Genomic DNA, 20,967 nt, shown 5'->3' with positions numbered 1-20,967 from the left:
GTGCAAAGTCCAAGGAAACTCATAACTTGATGTTTATCGGTTGTTTGCGGCCATCGCTGTATAGAGGCAATATTCTCTGGATCCACTGTCACTCCTTCATTGCTCACTATGTGACCTAGATAGTTGTCGCGATTTTGGAATAACTGGTACTTCTGTGGATTTAGAATGAGCTGGGCAGCTTGAAGATGTTGAATACGTTTCCAGCGGGAAATCCTTTTCAGTAGAAAATTTCACATTCATTCCTTAACTAATGAAATATATATAAATAAATAGGTCAAGTTAATACATTTTAGTTCACTAGTAACTGAATTGGATATATTTATCTTCTATGTACGATTTTTTTGGATGAAACTTGAAAATAACTTCAATGAGAAGTGCTGAAAGCAACAATGTAGTTCTAACCAAAACCAGGACCTTTTGGATACAAAAAGTAGTTAGGAATTTTCACTACAAACTTGTTCAAGTTATGAAGACCTCATACCGTCTGATGAAAGTGTAAATAATTGAAATGCTGCTCCAGCAGGAGCTCCATCTCAGATTATTATTCCATGTTTAGCTCTAAAACTTCTTCACTATTAGTTGTAACGAAAATTATGGGTTTTGACAAACAATGAGAATACATTTAAAATATTACATTTAATCTGATTTCTATTGAAACAGTAACATTCATATTTTATAAAGAAATAAAAAGAGTTATACAAAGTTCTAATCATTTCATACAAAATACCCCAGTCAAATAAGTCCTTAAATAATTTGTATTAAATTAGAAAACACTATAACGAAAAGTAGTTTTTCCTCAACAAAAAGTCACATATTACTGCCTGCAGATAGCTACTGGACTACAAAAAAAAATATACAAACTAAAATCTGTATAAGACGCAGATTCTAGTGACAATTTGGATTAACCAATAATACATACATTTTAAATACCTTTCAGAATGTAAATTATAATTACTGAAAAAAAAATAAAAATAAAGAAACAAGTATAAAGTACCAAATAAATACATGATTCTAAATTATAATAATAAAATATAAGAAACTTGATATGTATAAGAAAATAATTGAAATAAAAGACATGTTAAAATTCTTTATTTAAAAAAGCAAGCCAGACAACTGTGTTGCATTTGTTTTTTTCCGGAAAACAGTGACCAAATTCGCATTTCGAAAAGTATCTAATAATATAGTTGATTCTAATTAATATCAATAGTGACATAAAAATATTGATCTACACAATTTTCATTGAGATACTTTGTATAAATATAAAAATCTTAGATTTGTTCAAATATAATAAATTGTATTGGTTCTTTCATTCATAAAACAAGAATAAAATACATTGAGCATGTGAACTCATACTTTCACCATTTTTATTAGCTGACTAGGTTTTCGATCCCACAGGGTGATTCATTAAGAATGTCCAATCTCTGAACTGTAGATTCTAGACCTCAAAATATGATGATTCTGCTCAACATGCCTTATGCAAATATTGCTAGTTTTCGAGATATTGGGTGTTCATGGTCTTTGAAAGTTGGCAATTTTACGTTTTTTGGCACGAGGAATCATAATTTGCACTCTAATTTAACATTGCTAATAGAGGGCGCTAGTTACACTTGTTTGTGTTAATTAAACCAAACTTTTTTTGGGCTAAACTTACAACTAAAATAATAAAAAAATATTAAAAAGCGTTAAATTCTACAAAAAAAGTTACTCTTCTTTGATTCGTGTAACTCAATCGGTTATCGAGTTATTTGCTTCTAAAAAGTTTCTATAAATTTTAATTAAAAAAAAAAAAATATTATTCCTTAAATATGTAACAATAACAAATTTGTAAACAAAAATAAAAAACTTCAAAGCGAATGTTCAAAATGCCCACAATTTACTTCAATACACTTTATGATCCGCTTTCGTAAAGATCTCTTAATATCAAAATCGTGAATTTTTAAATTAACACAAACAAGTGTAACTAGCGCCCTCTAATAGCAATGTTAAATTAGAGTGCAAATTATGATTTCTCATGCCAAAAAACGTAAAATTGCCAATTTTCAAAGAGAAATTGTGAAAACATAAAAAATTCAAAATCAAAATTTAAATTTTCAACACCCCGTATCTCGGAAACTAGCAATATTTGCATAAGGCATGTTGAGCAGAATCATCATATTTTGAGGTCTAGAATCTACAGCTCAGAGATTGGACATTCTTAATGAATCACCCTGTATAATAATGCATAAGTAAGTAATTCCAAATGATCCATATACTGTGATTCTCACTTCATCAAATTATAGTTTGTGATTGGAATAAAGGCATATATAGAAAATATTTTATTTAATAAATTACTAGATTATTTAAAATCCGACACAATGTATAAGTAATGTTACTTGGAATTTCTAGTGCAAAAATATTTCGGAAGGACAGATAGATAGTATATATTCTCAAGTTTTATGTATGAAATGTGAAACACATAAATATTTCAAAAATGAAGCAAATTTAAAAATGTCTATAACAACAGTTTTTAGGTCTGTAAAATTATTCCCTTTATTGGGACAACCAATTATGACTAATGAATGATTAATTATATAAATAGTAAGAAAAGAATGCTCACAATTGGCAGTTTTAGAAATATAAGTATATCTAATTATTTTCTTCTCCTGATTCGTCTTCTGAATTATCGTCAGAATCACTTGTTTCCTGAAAATAATGAAAAAATAGAATTCTATCAAAAGTAAATTTGTGTTAAAAAAAGTAATATACAGTAGGGCCTCGGTCATTTGGACACCAGCTTATTTGGTAATCGCTGTAATCCGGCCGGACAATGGGCTTGGAGGGTGAGGCTGACAGCTTTAGGTGCGGGCTGCCATGAGCCAATGAGTCGTTAGTCTTTTGTTTATCGACTTTCGTATAGTACGTATAGTGTTAATTTTGTACACTCGCTAACATCATGGCGCCGCCACGTAAACATTCAACATTAACATTAATAAATAAATTGCGGTTTATAGACATTAGATAAAATTGCTCGAAAGTTTGGAATAGGCCGGTCAACTGTAGGCGACATGAAGAAAAACAAATACAAAGTTTGTTAGCCTAACAGAACGTGATCCCCGTGTACAAAAAACACTGAAAACAACGGAAAATTCCGTTTTAGAAAATGGTTTGTTTACATGGTTTTTGCAACAATGGCGATTGTTTGTTCCTGTAACTGGTGATATAATTTGTAAGAAAGTTTTATTCTTCATCGACAGATCACAAACTCCAATATCGGATTTAATGCAAGCCGGGGATGGTTAGACAAATTTAAAAAACGCTACGGAATAAGACGTTTAGAAATGGCCGAAGAAAAACAGTCAACGATGCGGCTGGAACTTATAAACTTCGTCATCTTTTGTCTGTTAATTTGCCTCCTCAGGCACTGTTATTGTAGGATAATTGTCCTGGGCATCCATCAGCAGATGAAGTTATCTCAGAAAACGGCAAAATTTTTGCAATGTTCCTGCCACCTAATACCACCGCATCATACAACCAATGGATCAGAACGTTATACCAAATGTGAAGTCTCGCATTATGTTCTAAGAATATTAAAATGGATAACTTTAGAGGACACAGTTTTTCTTTTGGCTAATTGCTGGGCCAATGTTAAGGCATGGCTAATTAACAAATCATGGAGGAATTGGCACCTTGGATTAATACATTCAGGGGAGCCAATGATCCTTAAATAAGTGAGGTAGAAGCTCAATAATAGGCTGCTGGTGATGCCTAGAACGAGTTACAAAGATATGAAGCGTTAACATATGAGATTGTGCGAGAGGCAATGTGAGAGGACTAAGAGCAAGATGAGGACAATAGTGTTGAAGTTCTCGCCTCCAAAAAAATTGGTAATTCAGAAGCAGTAGGAGCTTTAAACATTGCTGTGAAATGGGCTGAAGATAACGAATTTGATACCCAGGAAGTTATGTTCCTCCTTCGACTTAGAGATCGGGCTTTTGAAATGAAGTGCGAAAATTATAAACAGACTTTTTCAAGAAGAATTAACTAATGTTTTATTCTAACTTACTGTTTTGCTTCCATGGTTATAATTTTGAATATGTACATTTTTGTCTTTAGGCTTTAATGTAAAAACTTGATTAAAGAAACTAAGGTTACACATGTGTTTTATTACTATTAAATATTGCATAATATAATCCAGGCGCCTCGATAATCCTGAAATGGTATTGTTTTTGCTTCTCCGGATTACCAAGACCCTAGTGTATATAATTTTGTATGTATTCTACTGTTTCTAAGGAGTAGATAATATGGCATATAGTAGATTAACTTCTCAACTCAAACCTCAACGGTTTATATGTATTTTATTTGTCTAAAAGTATCAAATGAATAAAACAACTAAATATATATAAACAAGAGAAGATGTAGAACAATCAACTTAACAATGCCAATGATGGCGAGTAATCTCAGAAGAAGGGTTAGGAAGGGTCAATTAGCAATGGAAAATTATATTTCTCAGACTGAGTTAGTTGGGACTCATGAAATTTTTAGAGAAGGTTGATATACAATTGTAAATAAAAGTAAAAGCTGAGCAAGACAGAAAACAAAGCTTTGGAAGACTTAACAACCATATATGTCACTAATTGGAGTAAGAAAAAGAAGGAAGTGGAGAAGGGTAGTAGAAAAAGTTTTAGAAGGAGAAAATAATGCATCAGTGTACAGCATTCAGCAAAACATAGCAGTAGATAGACAGAAGACTATAAGAATAGAAAAATATTAACAAAAACTTCTTTAGATTTATCTCACAAAAAGTAATCCTCGACATATTGAAAACTTGAATTAGTATCACAATTAACAATGTACACTACAAAAGAACTACGATTATTTTTGTTGGAAAAGGATTTTTACTATTTATAAAAACAAGTAAAATCTGAAGTATTATTTTTACTCACCTCTTCTTCTTCATCCTCTTCTTCATGTTTTTGATTATTCAATTTTTTCCTACTATTCGAATACTTTTCTAACTCCTCCTTGGTCATGCTTTTTAGGAATTTTTCAAAATCTAGAATGTATGCTCTCTTCTTATCTACTAACTCATCTTCATATTTTTTCTTTTCATCAGTACTTAACCCTTTCCATGCTTGAGAAGCCGATCCCTCTCCTTTATACAATGTAGCAAAATATCTATAGGGCGAGCTAAAATATAATTCATATAAGTAGAATTTGCTTATTTAAACTTTATTTTCCAACACGTTGTACATTTATTAAGTAGATTGAATTAAAATGAAATCACTTATTGATTAACCTTGAACAGATTGCATTACTATCAGCAAACCTGTGGTAGTGGGAAAATGAAAAAATAAAACTATTTTAACCACGTTAAACTTTGTTGAATCAATATTACTGTGTTATTGACACAATAGTGTTATTTAACTTTTGCTATTGTTTTTTTTTAAATGTAATAGTCACGATAGCGAGATAATAATGGGTGACCCAGCCAACAAAGCTGTAGTGACAAAAATATGTCTTTGAAAACTCTCCAAAACTTTACTGTAGTTTGTTGAAATTATGAAAAATATATTGTCAATCTTGAAATAAATGAAAAGAGTCGTTGAATGAAATAAATTTAAAAAACCAGTTCAGAAACAAAACAAAAATTCAAATAGCTTCTCTTCGGACGAGGATGTAGAAATTATGAACAAAGAAACCCTCTGCCGTATGGAGAACAAGATGAATCAAGTCACCAGAATAAGTCACAAATACGATAAATGAAAAAAATCAGTAGCCACTAACAAAGATTGTGTTGTTAAAAGTTATACAACAATTTATCAAGTGTATAAATTCACAAATAACTACATAAAAAATCAATTAGATCAAGATATGTCTTGATCTATAATCTGAAATTTTTACGTCCTATATACCAAAATTGTTTACTCTAGGTTGAAAAAATATAAGCAACTATACTCTTATTTTGGTACTTTTTTTATTAGCGAATCTAACAGATAGAAGACACAATAACTGTATATACTGATGACACTTCAAAACTGTTGCATCAAATCATACTGCAGTGATAGCAAAACTACAAAATACTACCAATTTAGTTGTCTTCCAAATATTTAGATATCAATTATCAACTTAGTTGAAAAAATAAATATTTTTATCAACGTCAATTTGAATATTAAATTCTATGAGTTTAAAAAATTTTTACAAGATTTAATAATATCAAAAATCACCAGAAATCTTAATTAATTATTTTCCAGACGATGAAAACATAAGTATTCGAAATATATAATCAGATACTGAAGCTGTTAAGATGTGCAAGGAACAAAATTTAATATAAATATCATTCTAACACTTTGAAACAAAAAGGTTTATAAAACAAAATATATTAAGCGTTCACTACACTACTCGCAAAGTTGATTGAAATTAAACAAATAAGATAGAGACAAACTTTACTTTGCTTCATGTTAATTTGCCTCGACTTGTTCAACTTTTGATCATAGTCGGTTTTGGGCCTGAGTCAAAGGATTCGAAATAGTGAGAAGTTTGAACACGAAATTGAATGATTGTGTGGACGTGCACTTCAAAACTAACAATTTTAAATTTGTTCTAAAAGTTGTAATCCAAACTGAAATCTAGCTCAAATATTTACGTTTTTTTGCCATTGTGGAGGCGTGATGGGTATGTATATATATATATATATATATATATATATATATATATATATATATATATATATATATATATATATATATGTTGCATCCCGCTTCTACATATAACTAACATCAACATAAGAAACAGAAAAGTTGCTTTATGTTTTTTGGTGGATATGCATCTCAAAGTCACAGTAGATAAATGAGATTTTTGTCGTCAAGAAAATATAGACAGTTGATAGAAATACAATTATGGTTATAATAATACAAGGAAAATATCGACAGTTGATAGAAATACAATTATGGTTATTATAATACAAGGATCATGTAAAAAAGAATGTATTTCTGAATACTTACATTGGAGGTTGTTCTGGTTCTACCAACTTCCTAGGTTTCTCTGCTATTTTTTCTGGTTTTTTGTCCAAAACTTTGTTATACATACTTTTCTTCTCTGGTTTAGGTTCAACCTTTTTCTTTAATGGTTTCTTAGATTTGGACTCTTTTTTAGATTTTTCATCTTCAGATTTCCGCCTCTTGGGATGAGACTTCAGTAGCTCCAATTTCCTGTCAGCTTCTGAGAGAGTTTCTAAGTATGCAGCAAAAGCTTGGTTATATTTCTCAATTTCCTGTTAAATAATTTCTTTAGTTCAAATTGAAATAAGTGTTTATCTAGAGTCTTAAAATACTTTTCTTTTGGCTAAGATATATTTGTTGTCCCCTTTTTCAACATTTACTATTTTATTTTTGGTAAAAGAACAATTTAATTACAAAATTAGTTTGTTATCCATGTCATATAAATCAATTTCTATTTGTCAAAGTTTACATAACAGTAATTAGAACTATTATTCCAACAAATATTCCTAAATTCTGAAAATTTTTTAACAAACAATTACAGTTGGAATATTTCCCCCAAAATCACTGATTGTAATTTTGAAGATTTTTATTAGCCGATCTGAAAAAATAGTATTTTGCGATTGGTTCTATATGACACCTGAAATGTAACTTGTAAGCACTTTTGTATTAAGGTATTTGTATTTGATTAAGTTACTTTTGGCCCCGGAGAACATTCGAAAAGTTCAAGTGGAATAAAATAGAACTGGTTGCAATGAATAATTATGATAATTAGAAATTTGATAATAAAAGAAAAAATAGATCTTAATTAGATAAAAGAGCAAAGATCTAAGGTTCGACTAATTCAAATCAAATTCTCACCTTTTCAAAAAGTTCTTTGTAACGTTTTTTCTCTTCGTCAGAACATTTTTTCCACTGGTTAGAAACGAATACAAGTCTATCTCTCACTGGAACGTCTTTGATTTCGTCAGAATGAAGCATTAACCTTGCAAAATAGTTGTAAGCAGTTACAGGTGGTTTTGATGGTTTGCCAGACATGCGCTCTTTAACAAGAAGATCTTCTTTCGACAATTGAGGTTTCTTTTCATTAGTTATGTAATCTGGGTGATTTTTTACATATTCTTGCATTTCCTCCTATAAAATTGTAATTTATGCACTAATCAACTTATATAATAATTACTGGAAATGTTAAATATATGGATGTGTATGCAAATACAAAATAAGAATATCAAAAGCAAATAAAACGTTAAGGCGAATTTAATTAGTCACTTTGTACATATCCAATAATGTTTTTAAAAAGCATAGTCCTACTTTATAAGACATTAACCATTCCAATTTGAGCATATTGCATGCATCAAATCCAGCATACAAGGTATAGATATTGAATAACGAAGTTGAATAGGTAAAACATTTTTTAAATTCATACAGTTTTAGTAATTTATTCAATATACACAGCGTCTAGAAACTCTTTTTAAACAAAAACTACAGATACTAAATACGATTCATCACTTAATTCACCTTCATTCAAAATTCTATCTGGTACGTTGTATAACCTTTATAATGACGTAACTATTCACTTCAATAATAAAAAAAAATTATAAATCGCAATCCTCAAATTTCTTTTGTTTATTGGCTTGATAAGATTAATATATGTCTGCATCACACTATACTTGCACCAGCAGCGATGATATTTTAGTATTAGTATATTTGAATATGGTTATATAGGAAAAGGTTAAATAAAATGGACAATTGTGAAACATTACTAAAGTAACAAATTTTCAGATAACAGTCGAATTTAACGACTTAAAGAACGTAAGAAGAAATATATTGGAAATTATGTACGAGATTCAAAAGACAAGAAAAGTAACGCAGTGGTTGAATTATTAGTGACACAGTGGTTTTATTTTTCCACAAAAATATCTGATCAAATGGAAGTAAAACATCAAGTGCACCTATGCAAATCGAATATCCTGAATATTCTCTCACTAACACAAAAATAAACTAAAATTGTATTAAAATCTGCTTAGAATGTGATCAGAATATACTGTTAATCTTTTCAAAAAAAAGTATCTCTATAGACATTCATTGCCATGATATCTTTCAATTTATAAATTACAGTTGAAGTTTTTTGAGGCTTAATATGCAATTTCACAACACTGCTCAGTGGCACTGCATTCAAATGAGAAGGCTTTTTGAAGCAGGCGCACTTTGTAGGAGCATCAGTCTTGTTATTTGATAGCTATAAAGATTAATTTCTCAGATTTGGAAATTATAATAGATAATATCACAGAAAAGCCAAATGCTACAGTTTTACACACTTCCTCCAATCTTACTGCAAACAAGACTAGAAATATACTGTTAAATAGAAATAGAAATGTCAATTTATATTCAATGTTCATGTATATACATTAAACCTAGTTGATACATATTTAAACGTTGAAATATGAAACAAATTATATTAAAATGAATAATTAATCTTTTTAAGACCCCGATGGATACCTCTATTAGTAATAAATACCCACCATAAAATTATGTTTCCATTGTTAGAGGCTAAACGCACTCATAATGTTTTAGTTAGAAAATTTCAAGTAAATAAATGGTTGCCTACTTTCATAATTTCCCATAACGTGGTATGCAGATATCATTCTACCTACTACATATATATGATATCAAAAGTTTGTTTGAATATGAACAGCTACTTTTTTTACGAAACAGATAAGGGTTACAGGATTATTAGAAGAAGTCCTTAAACAAATTTTTTATTAAAAGTGAAAAGATTTTTTATACACTTGGATAAAATAATAAAACATTTATTTCCATGAAAGAGTAATTGAAGAAGTTTATCCACTTATATTTACTGTTAATACAAGTGAGAGTGACATAAATGAAAATTAGTGAAATTGTGAAAATGCACATAATTCAAAACAAAATTGATTAATCATTATTTATTATATTTATATATTTATTAATTATTAATTACAAAATTAATCAAACATCTTTTCAAAATGTATACCCTAAACGTAGATCATGGCGGGCTATATCACTATTGCAGCACTCATTAGGGTAATTTTCTGTTCAGAGTAATGAAATCTTTCAGTAAAAATCGTTATGTTCGAAATACTATAGACTGTAAAGGAATGATATAAACAATTGTTTTAATGTACCTCATATCTCACTGTTTCACTCTCGGCAAAAGTAATCCATTCCATTTTCTTGTCATCTGGCATTTCTCTCCACTTTTCTCTGTTTATCTCTCTAATTGCGGTTTTATCTTGGTCTTCCACTGGATTTTTAGAAACTTCGGCGTTGTGAAAATATTGGAAAGCAGAAAGAGGACGTTTAGGAATTTTTTGTTTAGGAGGTTTTGGTGGCTTAGGGGGTGGTTTTTCTTTAACTGGTTTTGGAGATTTAATTTTCTTAGGTTTTGGTTCTTTTGTTACTTTGAACTCTGGGTGTAGTTCACTAAAATTGAATATCTAGCATAATTATCATAAACTGATATTATTGAGTTTTTAATTAATTCATTCTGACTTAATGTGTCTGTTCAGTGGTTGACACCTACAATGAATAATGCAAATACAATTTTTTACTTACTAAAATTCTTTCATTTTTTGTTCATATTCTTCTTTATTTTTCTTCGCGAGTTTTTCATATTTCTGCATCTTCTCAGCAGGTAATAGTTTAAATTTTTGAGCACAATATTTCGCTAGCTCTGTCTAAAAAATAGACAAATACAAGTATATACATACACATATATAAAGATGATTTGACTTTAACAATCTGCATAATTATATTAATAGATAACATACCACCACATGAATATCAAAATAAATTCTGTTTATAAATACTAAAAACTTTTCTCCTCAGTTCTCGTTTTACAAAAAATAAAAAAAACTTCCATATGAATTATTCAGTCACAATAAAATTCATAAATTCTATTTAAATTGATAAGAGCTTTTTTGTCTGCGATAGTTTTCTCGTTTCTAGTATCTGAACCATTTCTGAAAATGTTTTTTCCAGTATTGAATTTGTTTCAAGGATTATTCATTTTTCTAATTAAATGTATGTGTGTTGAGATTCGATGATTTGTTAATGCAGTTTTATTTCCTATCAACGAATTTTAATAAATATGACACTAGAATAAGTCTATAAATCTAGAGCACCAAAACTTAGAAGAAGCTGTTCAAATAGGACATTTCAATATTTAGAAAATAGTAGTCATCAATAAATAAAAAAAAATCGAAAATCCTTAAAACAGAGTAAAATATAAGAAAAAGAATTTTTTTAGAAATGATTCACATACATAGAAACGAAAAAGCAATCAAGGATAAAAAAGAATTATTTTATAAATTTCAATGTCACTTAAAATAATTCAAATTAAATGCTTTTTTTGTGATATGAATCCTGAGGATAAAGATTTTTAGTATCTTTAGAAACAGATTTTATTGATTGATATAACTAAGCCAGTTGCCATTGTCAAATTATACTTTGATGAAGACCTAAGTTTTATTTCTGATGGCTGACTTCCATCTATTAATGGATTCTAACTTTCATTTGTTTAGACTTAATTATTCTCTATGATAGTCATTTACCCTTCCATTGAATCAGCTAGTTCATCTTTTGTAGCCTTCTAGTGTTGTTTGATCGAAGTAAAGGTTGTAAAAGAGCATTTGGTTGATTTTCTATTCTATCGATGTGTTTTGTACTTTTGATTATGATGACATCTTTCACAAATGGCATCTCAACTTCATGCAGTGTTTGGTTCTATTCCATATAGACATGATAGTTTTAAAGAGCAGGATATTGTTTTTAAAGGATAAGTTATATCTTTTTCCTATCCAATTTACTCCGTGATTTGTTTAATTATATGCTTCATCTACATAAGTCTTTTTCTACTTGTTCTGGTTACCACCTACATATTTTTCAGTTCTATTGGCGGAAATTATTTCTTTCTAAGTGTAGAAGCTATATGTTGAGGCTTATAATCATTTATCTTGATTCATTTTTGTTTTTGAAGGATGTTTAAAGCCATTTCTTGATTTTGATGAGTTTGATAGTATTAAAATATCATCACAGAGAATGTTCCAATTTCTGTCTCTGTAGACACTGGTGGGTTAGATGTATAAAAAACTCAAAGTGCTGGTGCCAGAACACTCCTGATGTTATGAGAAATTTATCTGTGGTTTTGTTTCATACTTTAGTTTTTAACCATCTTTTGGAGAGGTGTGACTTTAAGATACTGAAGCTATAGAATGTCTTAAATTCTGTAGAGGAGTTCAGGATTCCAAACCTTATCAAATGCCTAGCTTATATACAAGAATATAGAAGTGCAATACAATTCATTGTTCTTTGATTTCAAATAATTTTATTAGTTATCTACAGATTTTTTTGAAATTCACTAAAAAAAGCTCGAGATACGTAACAAAATTTTTTGGAAAAAATTCGTTTCCTTCAATTTAATTCTAAGTAGCTTAGAATTTAGTTATCATAGAAAAACAGATTTTGTTATTTCAATTTTTGTCAAATACAGTTTAGTTGGACGGTTGTCAAAAACTGAAATTGTGAATATATTTAGAGAGCAGAATATTGCACTTTCGACCATTTATAAAACAATAAGGGAATGTGAAGAAGGAATACCATGTTTAAATCTTACCAAAAGTGGGCGGCCTAAAGATTTGACTAATGTCTAGTCAAATAGATTGGTGAAATGTGCAAAAGACAAATTAGGAACATCAACTCGAAGGTCAGCTCGCCAATTTCGAGCTTCTCACATGACCTTCAATTGAGAACTGAAGAGAAAGGGAGTAAAGCATCGGAAAATGAAGAAATGTCCATAATATACTGAAGATCATTTAGAATTCCGTTATGCTTTGCATTAGGAAGATGTCACTTTATAGAGAACAGAGTTGTGTTCATGGTTGACGAAAAATATTTCACTTTATCACATTCAGAAATTAAAGACCATGATGGATTTTATAGGGATGACATAAAAAATTGTCCCAATAATGTGAAATATAAATCTAAAAAGAAATTTCAAGGTAAAGTTTTGGTCTGACATGCCATATCTCTTTATGTCAGGGATATGAGGGGTGAAGTGATGGATAACATATTTATACAGGAAGATTCTACCATAATTGGTTAATTTTATTCATACACATCATCCCAATGATGAAATAATACTTTGGCCGAATCTAGCCTCATGTCACTACACCAGAATAACCAGAGATTGGTTAGTTTTGGGCGATATTGAGTAGAAAGAAGTATGATAAGGGTTAGGAAGCCGAAAATGAGCTTTGATGTAGAATATTCAATTCAAGTATAAATTAAATTGTGTTTCTTGTTAAGTATATGTTAAGAAAAAGTGCTGAATAGATGAATTGTTAACATTATTTTGTTGTTTCAAAATTGCACTACAAATTTTGTCCAGAATCTTTTGTTACATACGTTAACTTGAAAAGTTAATTATTTATTCGAAATTTTCAAACTTTTCAAATATATTCCACTTGAAAGAATAAATTATGAGGTGTCTTGTTTTGTGAATTTGAGATTTTAAAGTTCCCTTAAAAAAATTACTTAGAGCCAAACCTAGTAATCAAGCTGGCCATTGAAGTGATCCACATGTCCTATGCAACAATTATCAAAAACATTATTTAGGTGTAATTTAATTGCATGAGATGAATGAACTACAAATCCATTATGCTGAATCCAAATAACATTCTTATTAAGTTTCCCCACAATTAAAAATAGACCTATGATATTAGGATCCAATACCCCAACACAGACATAATCAATATTAGAAATTCTTATTACGTTGAAGTACTTTCATGAAAAAACTCTGTGAATCCAATTCAAAATAGATTCACACTATAATACTCTTTGAATTTATCTTCCTCAAAAATTGCATGAATATATATTCAGTCTTTCACAAAACATAAACCTCTAACAATAATATTAAACCAACATAGGTAACTCTTAGAATTGTAACTAGTGTATTGAAATGAAATATGCCAAAATAATCAATAGTATTACTACTATTAATATATGATATGCTTTAAGGTTACTTCAGGTGGTTTCTGATGAAAATCAAAACTTATCCTCATATTTCTAAAATTAAAGAATAATATACATAAAAACTATCTTACTGCATCAATTCCTGGGTGTTCTACTTGTAAGGCATCTTTTTCTTTTAGGTAGAAAATGAAATATGCAGAAAGAGGTCGTCTTGGCATATCAGGATGTCTCTGGACTTTTGTTGGTTTCTTTTTAAATCTTGCAGTTGTTACCCATTTTTTAGCATCTTCAAGAACTTCTTTTAATATTCTATATTTTCGAATTTTCTTCAATACATATAACCATGTTTTCTTACAATCTTCTATAGTGTAATTTTTAAAAGCTATCTTTAATTTAAAAAAAATTGTTAATTAAATATAACCCCCAGAATACAATACAGAATAACCAATTTTAACATATTTTTGATATTTCTATTCATTTATTAAATATGAGGGCTGAGAAAAAGAGAAAACAGCACATTGAGAAATGCAGCAACTGAGGATAAAAGGAAAAAAACCTGATTGAATATGCTGACGTCAACAACTGAAGAAAATAGATAAATTTGAAAATAATCGGGTCAGTAAATAAATGAATGTGAAGTACATTATCTAAATGTTCTTGATTTTAGGTCTCTTCTGTTTAAAAATTAGTTTTTTTTTGATCGTTTTTAAAAGAAAGATAAATTTTGACGTTTCCACTTTTCTTTAAGTCTTTATCAAAATATGATATTGACACTGACAATTTGCTTATTTATATTGCAGTTCTATTTTTCTTATTGGAACAAAGTTCTAAGTTGATTTTATCCTTATTTTGATATTCATGATGAAGGTGATCTATAGATCAATATAAATAAGCAAATTGTCAGTGTCAATATCATATTTTGATAAAGACTTAAAAAAAAGTCGAAACGTCAAAACAGAAGAGATCTAAAATCAAGAAATATATGGCGTGGGGTAGGCAGATTGAGATCACTTAATCAGATCCTGTAAATCTATTAATTAGTTTTTGGAATAATCTATTGGACACATTTTAATGATCTAACTTACTTTTTCCCACTCAAGCTCCTCAGCTGTTTTCATGAATGGCTTTAAATCATTTTCAGGAATACCTACTTCCATTCTCTCCACAAGTTCAATTAAATCAACCTCTGGCCAGTTAATACAAACTCTTTTTTCTAAAAACAGATAAATACAGAATAGAAACAATCTGTGGGAAAATGAAATTGTTACCTTTGGTTATATCTTTCTTTTCTACTCGTCTTTCTAACTGTTTGAGTAGAATGTTTTCATCGCAATCTGAATCCATACCTGCAATATCCTTAATTGATATTGTGACAACTTTTTCATTGTCCTCATTTACATTATCAGTTTTAATATCTATAATGTCGACTTCCTGGTGCATAAGTTGCTTTGTACTATTCATAACTTGCTCCTCGTTATTATCAACTACCATATCATTGGAAATATTTGAATTATTATAATGTTTTGTATAAGAAACTCCTTCACCCGGATCACTCCCAACTGCATCTAAAGTGAAACATTTCAGAAAATCTCAATGCTTATAGCACTAAAGCTAAGTTACCTATGTCTGTTTTTGTATCCTTGAATTCATCTTCAATTGTTTTTGTCTTCTTTTTACTCTTTTTGCTTGTTTTTGTAACTACTTCAGGTTTATCACCAATATCTAGATTTGTAGTTTCAGTTGATAGTGTTTTGGCAGCATTATTTTTACGTTTAGTATTTTTAGTTGTTGGCATGTTATTCATACTATTATCTTCAGTTACATGCAACTCAGTATTGTTTTCTAGAACAGTAATACCTTTTACTTTCTTTTTCAATTTTTTATGAGATACAGATTCTTCTTCTCTGGTAGCTAATTTACGTTTTTTAGATTTATTTTCAATATTAGTATTCTCATTGGTTATATCATTTTTTCTTTTTTTAGTTTTCTTGACAACAGCTTCATAATTGTCTTCCCCTGTGTCCACGTTATTTATATTCTTCTTATTCTTTTTAGCGTACATTATTTTACTATGTTTGTTTCACCATGCAAACACTTTTCTAACTCTCATTCACAGAAAGCTTCGTTAAACTGAGCCTTCATATAAAAAATAAACAATAATATAATACCAAAAATTCATCCTTTCATCGAAAGTACATACAAACATTTCAGAGGCAAATAATATCTCATGATTCATTAATATTTCTTCACAGTGTTGAAACATCCATTTTCTTTAAATATGAATATATTGTATTTATAATCTTTATCTTCTAAAAAAACATAAAACTGTTAAGAGCCAAACAAAATGGGATCGGAAATGTCAATGTCGTTTTACTTGTCATTCTTGTCAACTTCATCCGAAAAATATGTGACTATTGCCAGCTATAAAATGAAGACATACAAAAATTCCCAAAATGAGTATCTCCAAGCTGAGAGGAAATATATTTATGTACTGATAAGTATATCATATCACCTACAGCTAAGATTATATACTTGAACCTACAGTACGTAACAAAATGCATGAATCTCGTTTACAGTACAATAGGACGTATAAGCTTACACTTATCCGAAATCGATAAAGACGCTTTTTTCTTAAACTGCAGTATCACAATGTGAACATTATAGTTTGCATATAAGGTATAGGTGATTTTTATTAATTCTTAATAATTAATAAGAACAGTATCACAAGCATTGTTATAAGAAAATTAAATATATGACACGATAATCTATATTCTTTCACTGTTAACCTATAGGTATTACTATATTTCAATTTGTATTCCACTCAATATTTTTAATAAGCTTGGACACGTTTCAAGAGAGAGATTAGCGTTAACTTTTTTAATTTTAGAAAATACGGAGTATATAGACTTAGATAATAACAGCAATGACATTGAAAGAGATGTGAAAAATTATTAAAATACACAAATTAGCTTTTTCCAGAAAGCCAAATAATATAAAAATAGCCAATAATGTTACGTTTGTATTTTTGCTGTCAGGTGTGTTTGCATATACTAATTTTATTCACACCGTAATATGATAAATCCAATTCTTATTCATTCATTCATTATAAATATATATTTTAGATGTGTCCAAATATTTGTTTGAAAAGTACATGAAGCTTAACCCCAGAATTTCTCAATTGAGCAGAAAACACTCGAATAAATTTCTATTTGGTAATCATTATCACCATTATTATCACATTCCTTCGCATATTTCAACTCATACACCTTACTTCAATTGTGTAATAGATTTTAGGTGTTTTAATGATTTTTATTGAGTGAGTAGTTATCAGAGATTTACTCACTAACATGGAATTTATACTAATTTGAAATGACAAAAAGCACAAAAACCACAAGTCTCACCAACCTCTCACTTACGTTGTCCATATAAATTAAATATTATGGAAAAGTTAAAAATTAAACTTTTAAATATTCAAAAATTAAAACTTACCCACTGATTTAGACATAGGGATATAATAGATAGAGTAGACATGCCAGTAGGATCATTTATGTATTTTTATCTCTTTCTTTCTCTCGTAAATCCACGATACACATACACCGGTATGCTGAATTTTCGGTTCAAATTTGACACGCCTCGCACATGACGTCACGCTGGAATCATAATATTTTCTTGGCCATTAAGATTAGGTTGGAGTTGTACATATTTACTGGATTTGTGATACTTTTTTGTATTTAACGCCTATTATAGAGTTGACCTAACTGTTATTATTTTCTTTTAAAATATTGTATTTTCTATTATGACATCATAAAGCCTTTGCTATATGTAAAAACACTAATCGAAATACCAAAGAAATAGATATTGAATACTTTGATTTCCAAAATAAAAGACTTGGCGAAGCAGTGATCGAGAGGATAAAATTAAAGTAAAATATGGTAATTGAATGTTGTAAATCACAAAATAACAAACAAAATTCCTATTTTTTTTCAATAATTATACTTATTTTATGTTGTTAAACTTATAGAATTATCGATAAAAACGGTTTCAGCCTGGTTGAAAGTATTTAGATACGATACGTCTTATTTATGTATTATTTATTTTAGAACGTGTTTGTTCCATTTATTTCGAAGAGAATAGTTCCATATAACGTAAAATGTCTAGGTTTAAAACATTGTTTATTTACCTATATGTGATTCGTTCAAATAAATAAAAAAAAATATATCTATAATATATCAGAAACAATTTTATTAAATTGAATAATTTTATAATTTTGCTAATCATATTTTAAATAGACTCTTATTTCACGAAACATGCAGGAAATTATATTCCTTGTATACCACACGCGGCCTGAAGAACGTGAAATTTAACTGGTAAATTCAATAACCACATAAATAATACATATATAGACATGTCTTTGCATAAAATATTACTCTTGGAATCGAAATAAAACTTTATAACAGGCATACAGCATACATTATACTTCACATTTTGTTTCCAACGTGACGTCACATTAAGCTAGAAAGATGAGGCGTGCCAGCGTATAGGCTGGAACGCCCCTGGCATCCTCTCTCTTTTCTGAAAGCCGAACACTATCACTTACATGGGTGCCTTTAGTATGCCTACTATATCTGCAATGTCTCTATGGATTTAGGTAGTTTTCCAATTACAACACCAGAGCGTACAACGCGACAATATGTTTTTGTTTTCTTCAAATTGTTTTTGACAGGCGCATTTATAACATAGAGTCTATTTTGATTGCTTTTTAAAAAAAGATTTTGTCCTGTCAAAGTTACGAGGGGGTGAAAACGCCTAGAGTCCAGCTATATGAAGAAAATGGACTTTGACTCTGATTTGCAGGTAATCAGAGGGGAAGTATTTGATAGTATGAAAGACAAAAGCTACAAGGTATCTATAGGTAGGTATATATGCCTTTGTTAGTGTAATATGGAATTAATCCAGTTATAATTTTATTGTAGTGTTGGAAAATAATTGTGACATTAAAGAAGCCACCTGCATTTGTCCCAGGGGTATAAAATGCTATCACATTGCGGCGTTGGCACTTTTTGTGCATTACAATATATCTGTAACAGATAAAGCAGTGCATGGAAGGCACTACCTAAACCGAAGGTTGGGCTAGTGAAATCTGCAGAAGAGCTTTACCCGCTAAATTTACTGGAAAATGGATTTCCGGTAATTGAAGAAATAATTTCTTCCAAGGACTTTTTGGAGGCCACAGATAAACTGACTGTGTTCAAAGAAAAATGTGCTGTTGATGATCAGCTAATAAAATAAATATCTGTCACCCCCTACTGGCCAGGTGTCAAATGAAAAATGGTACCTTGAAAGAAAATTTAGATTAACTGTTAGCAACTTCGGTGCTATTATTACAGCATGCAGGAGAAACAGATTCTCAGTGAGTTTGTTCAACACACTCTTAGGTGAGTAATAAATCATAAATTTATTACAGTTTAGTCATAGATGTTATCAATAATTTGCTTATTGAGCCTGAGATTGATTTTTTAAAAAGTAGTCTTTTCAAAAATGGTATTTTATGTAGCATTTCCTTACTTTAGTTTAATTTGACATACTTTTTTTATTACAATCAATTCATTATTTTTCCAGGTGAATACAATTTGGATGGTATCAAAGCAAGCCAGTGGGGTAGAACTCATGAAAAAGATGCTCTAGATCATTTGAAGCAGATTTATAATTTAAATGTTTGGCCAACTGGAGTATGGCTTACAAATTCAGGACTTCTTGGTGCTAACCAAGATGGAATAATTGGCGAAGAAGCCATTGTAGAAGTGAAATGCCCATATTCTTTCAGAAATGATATATTGAGGAATTTAAAAAAATATATAAATTTTTATGACAATGAGGGTAACTTGATCAAGTAACAAATTGTAGTTGTTTACTTTATGAAAATTGTGGTTGGATTTACAGGCTTTTATTAAATTAGCAAAACAGTATTATTATTGCTTGCCGAAAAATTGAGGAATTTTAATAAATATAGTTTTTAGATGATGAGTGTAACTTGATCTTAAATACAAGTCACAATTATTATCACCAAATTCAAGGAGTTTTACATATTTTAAAAAAGAAAAAATGTTACTTATGTATTTATACCTTGAAGGAAACAGTTGTGACTATTGTAGTTTGACGATTCATGGAAAGAAAATATTTCACTCTTAGAAAATTTCTATATAGAACAATACTTACCAAAGTTGTTAGACAATTAAAAAAAAATTTTTGACATGTTTTTCAATGTGATTTTGGGTTATTTTACAGTGTTCCATCCATATGACGAATTTTTATATGCATTATTATGAACAAGGGTTTGAACTGAACCCGAACCAGAGTCCGGAACGTTTTTTTTCTGCTGAACCGGAACTCGAACCGATGCAAAACATATACGTGAACGTGTTTTAGGAACTAGGTGGATAGCTAGTTCATTCAGAACTGTTAATGCAGTTTGGCAAAATTTAAAATCTCTTGCTGAACATTTTCATCAAGCCGCAACTGATGAAACTCGTTCAAAAACTGAGTGTATACATTGGTGTAAAAAAATGTATCATGTCTAAACAGTTTATAATTAACTTGGCATTAATGTATGACGTTTTGTATGAACTTTCCATCTTGTCTGAAGCATTACATACATATAAAATGGGTTTCGTAATGATTTTCGTTTTCTTTCCTTTTTATGCTATATACAAGGCCGATCCTGGCGACGGGCGAAAATTGGGGGAAATCTGGGACATGAGACCTAAAAAAACATCGTCCCCCAGGATTATCATGGAAAATCATCCCCCCGTCGTTAAACTTTTGACATGAGAATGCACAGAGCGGCCGCATACCCAGGATCGGCCCTGTCTATATAATGATATATACGCGTTCCGGTAAAAAAAGGTTACAAGGTTTTCTACAGTTTGCTTTCTAAAAAAAGTGGTTTATTAGACTAATGGACTTTCTGCAACAAAATGCACAC

General features: G+C 29.7%; 1 protein-coding gene and 1 long non-coding RNA gene across 4 annotated transcripts; one reads left to right on the top strand and one right to left on the bottom strand.

The window, feature by feature from the left end:
* Positions 1-617: 617 nt before the first annotated feature.
* Positions 618-18,451, bottom strand: LOC130451175 (nucleolar transcription factor 1-A-like). 3 transcript variants are annotated; one of them, XM_056790007.1, is made up of 12 exons: positions 17,475-18,451; positions 16,186-16,294; positions 15,606-16,121; positions 15,254-15,550; positions 15,071-15,198; positions 14,117-14,371; positions 10,569-10,690; positions 10,139-10,436; positions 7,836-8,108; positions 6,981-7,249; positions 4,923-5,166; positions 618-2,682 (listed from the first exon to the last, which is right to left on the bottom strand). In XM_056790007.1, exons 3-12 carry the CDS (start codon positions 16,045-16,047, stop codon positions 2,626-2,628), a joined length of 2,385 nt encoding a protein of 794 aa, XP_056645985.1. In that variant the 5' UTR covers positions 16,048-16,121; positions 16,186-16,294; positions 17,475-18,451; the 3' UTR covers positions 618-2,625. The 3 variants fall into 3 exon arrangements, with proteins under 3 accessions (XP_056645985.1, XP_056645983.1, XP_056645984.1); XM_056790005.1 differs by having other exon boundaries at positions 16,186-18,451; XM_056790006.1 differs by lacking the exons at positions 16,186-16,294; positions 17,475-18,451 and having other exon boundaries at positions 15,606-16,132.
* On the top strand, positions 16,374-20,916 carry LOC130451177 (uncharacterized). The gene is made up of 4 exons (XR_008910687.1): positions 16,374-16,661; positions 18,772-18,897; positions 18,959-19,420; positions 19,605-20,916. It is a non-coding gene; the product is annotated as an uncharacterized LOC130451177 (long non-coding RNA).
* Positions 20,917-20,967: the final 51 nt, after the last annotated feature.

The sequence above is a fragment of the Diorhabda sublineata genome, chromosome X, assembly GCF_026230105.1.
Source record: "Diorhabda sublineata isolate icDioSubl1.1 chromosome X, icDioSubl1.1, whole genome shotgun sequence".
Classification (NCBI taxonomy): domain Eukaryota; kingdom Metazoa; phylum Arthropoda; class Insecta; order Coleoptera; family Chrysomelidae; genus Diorhabda; species Diorhabda sublineata.
Note: the sequence above shows the minus strand (reverse complement) of the source record. Positions and strands in the feature narration are given on the sequence as shown.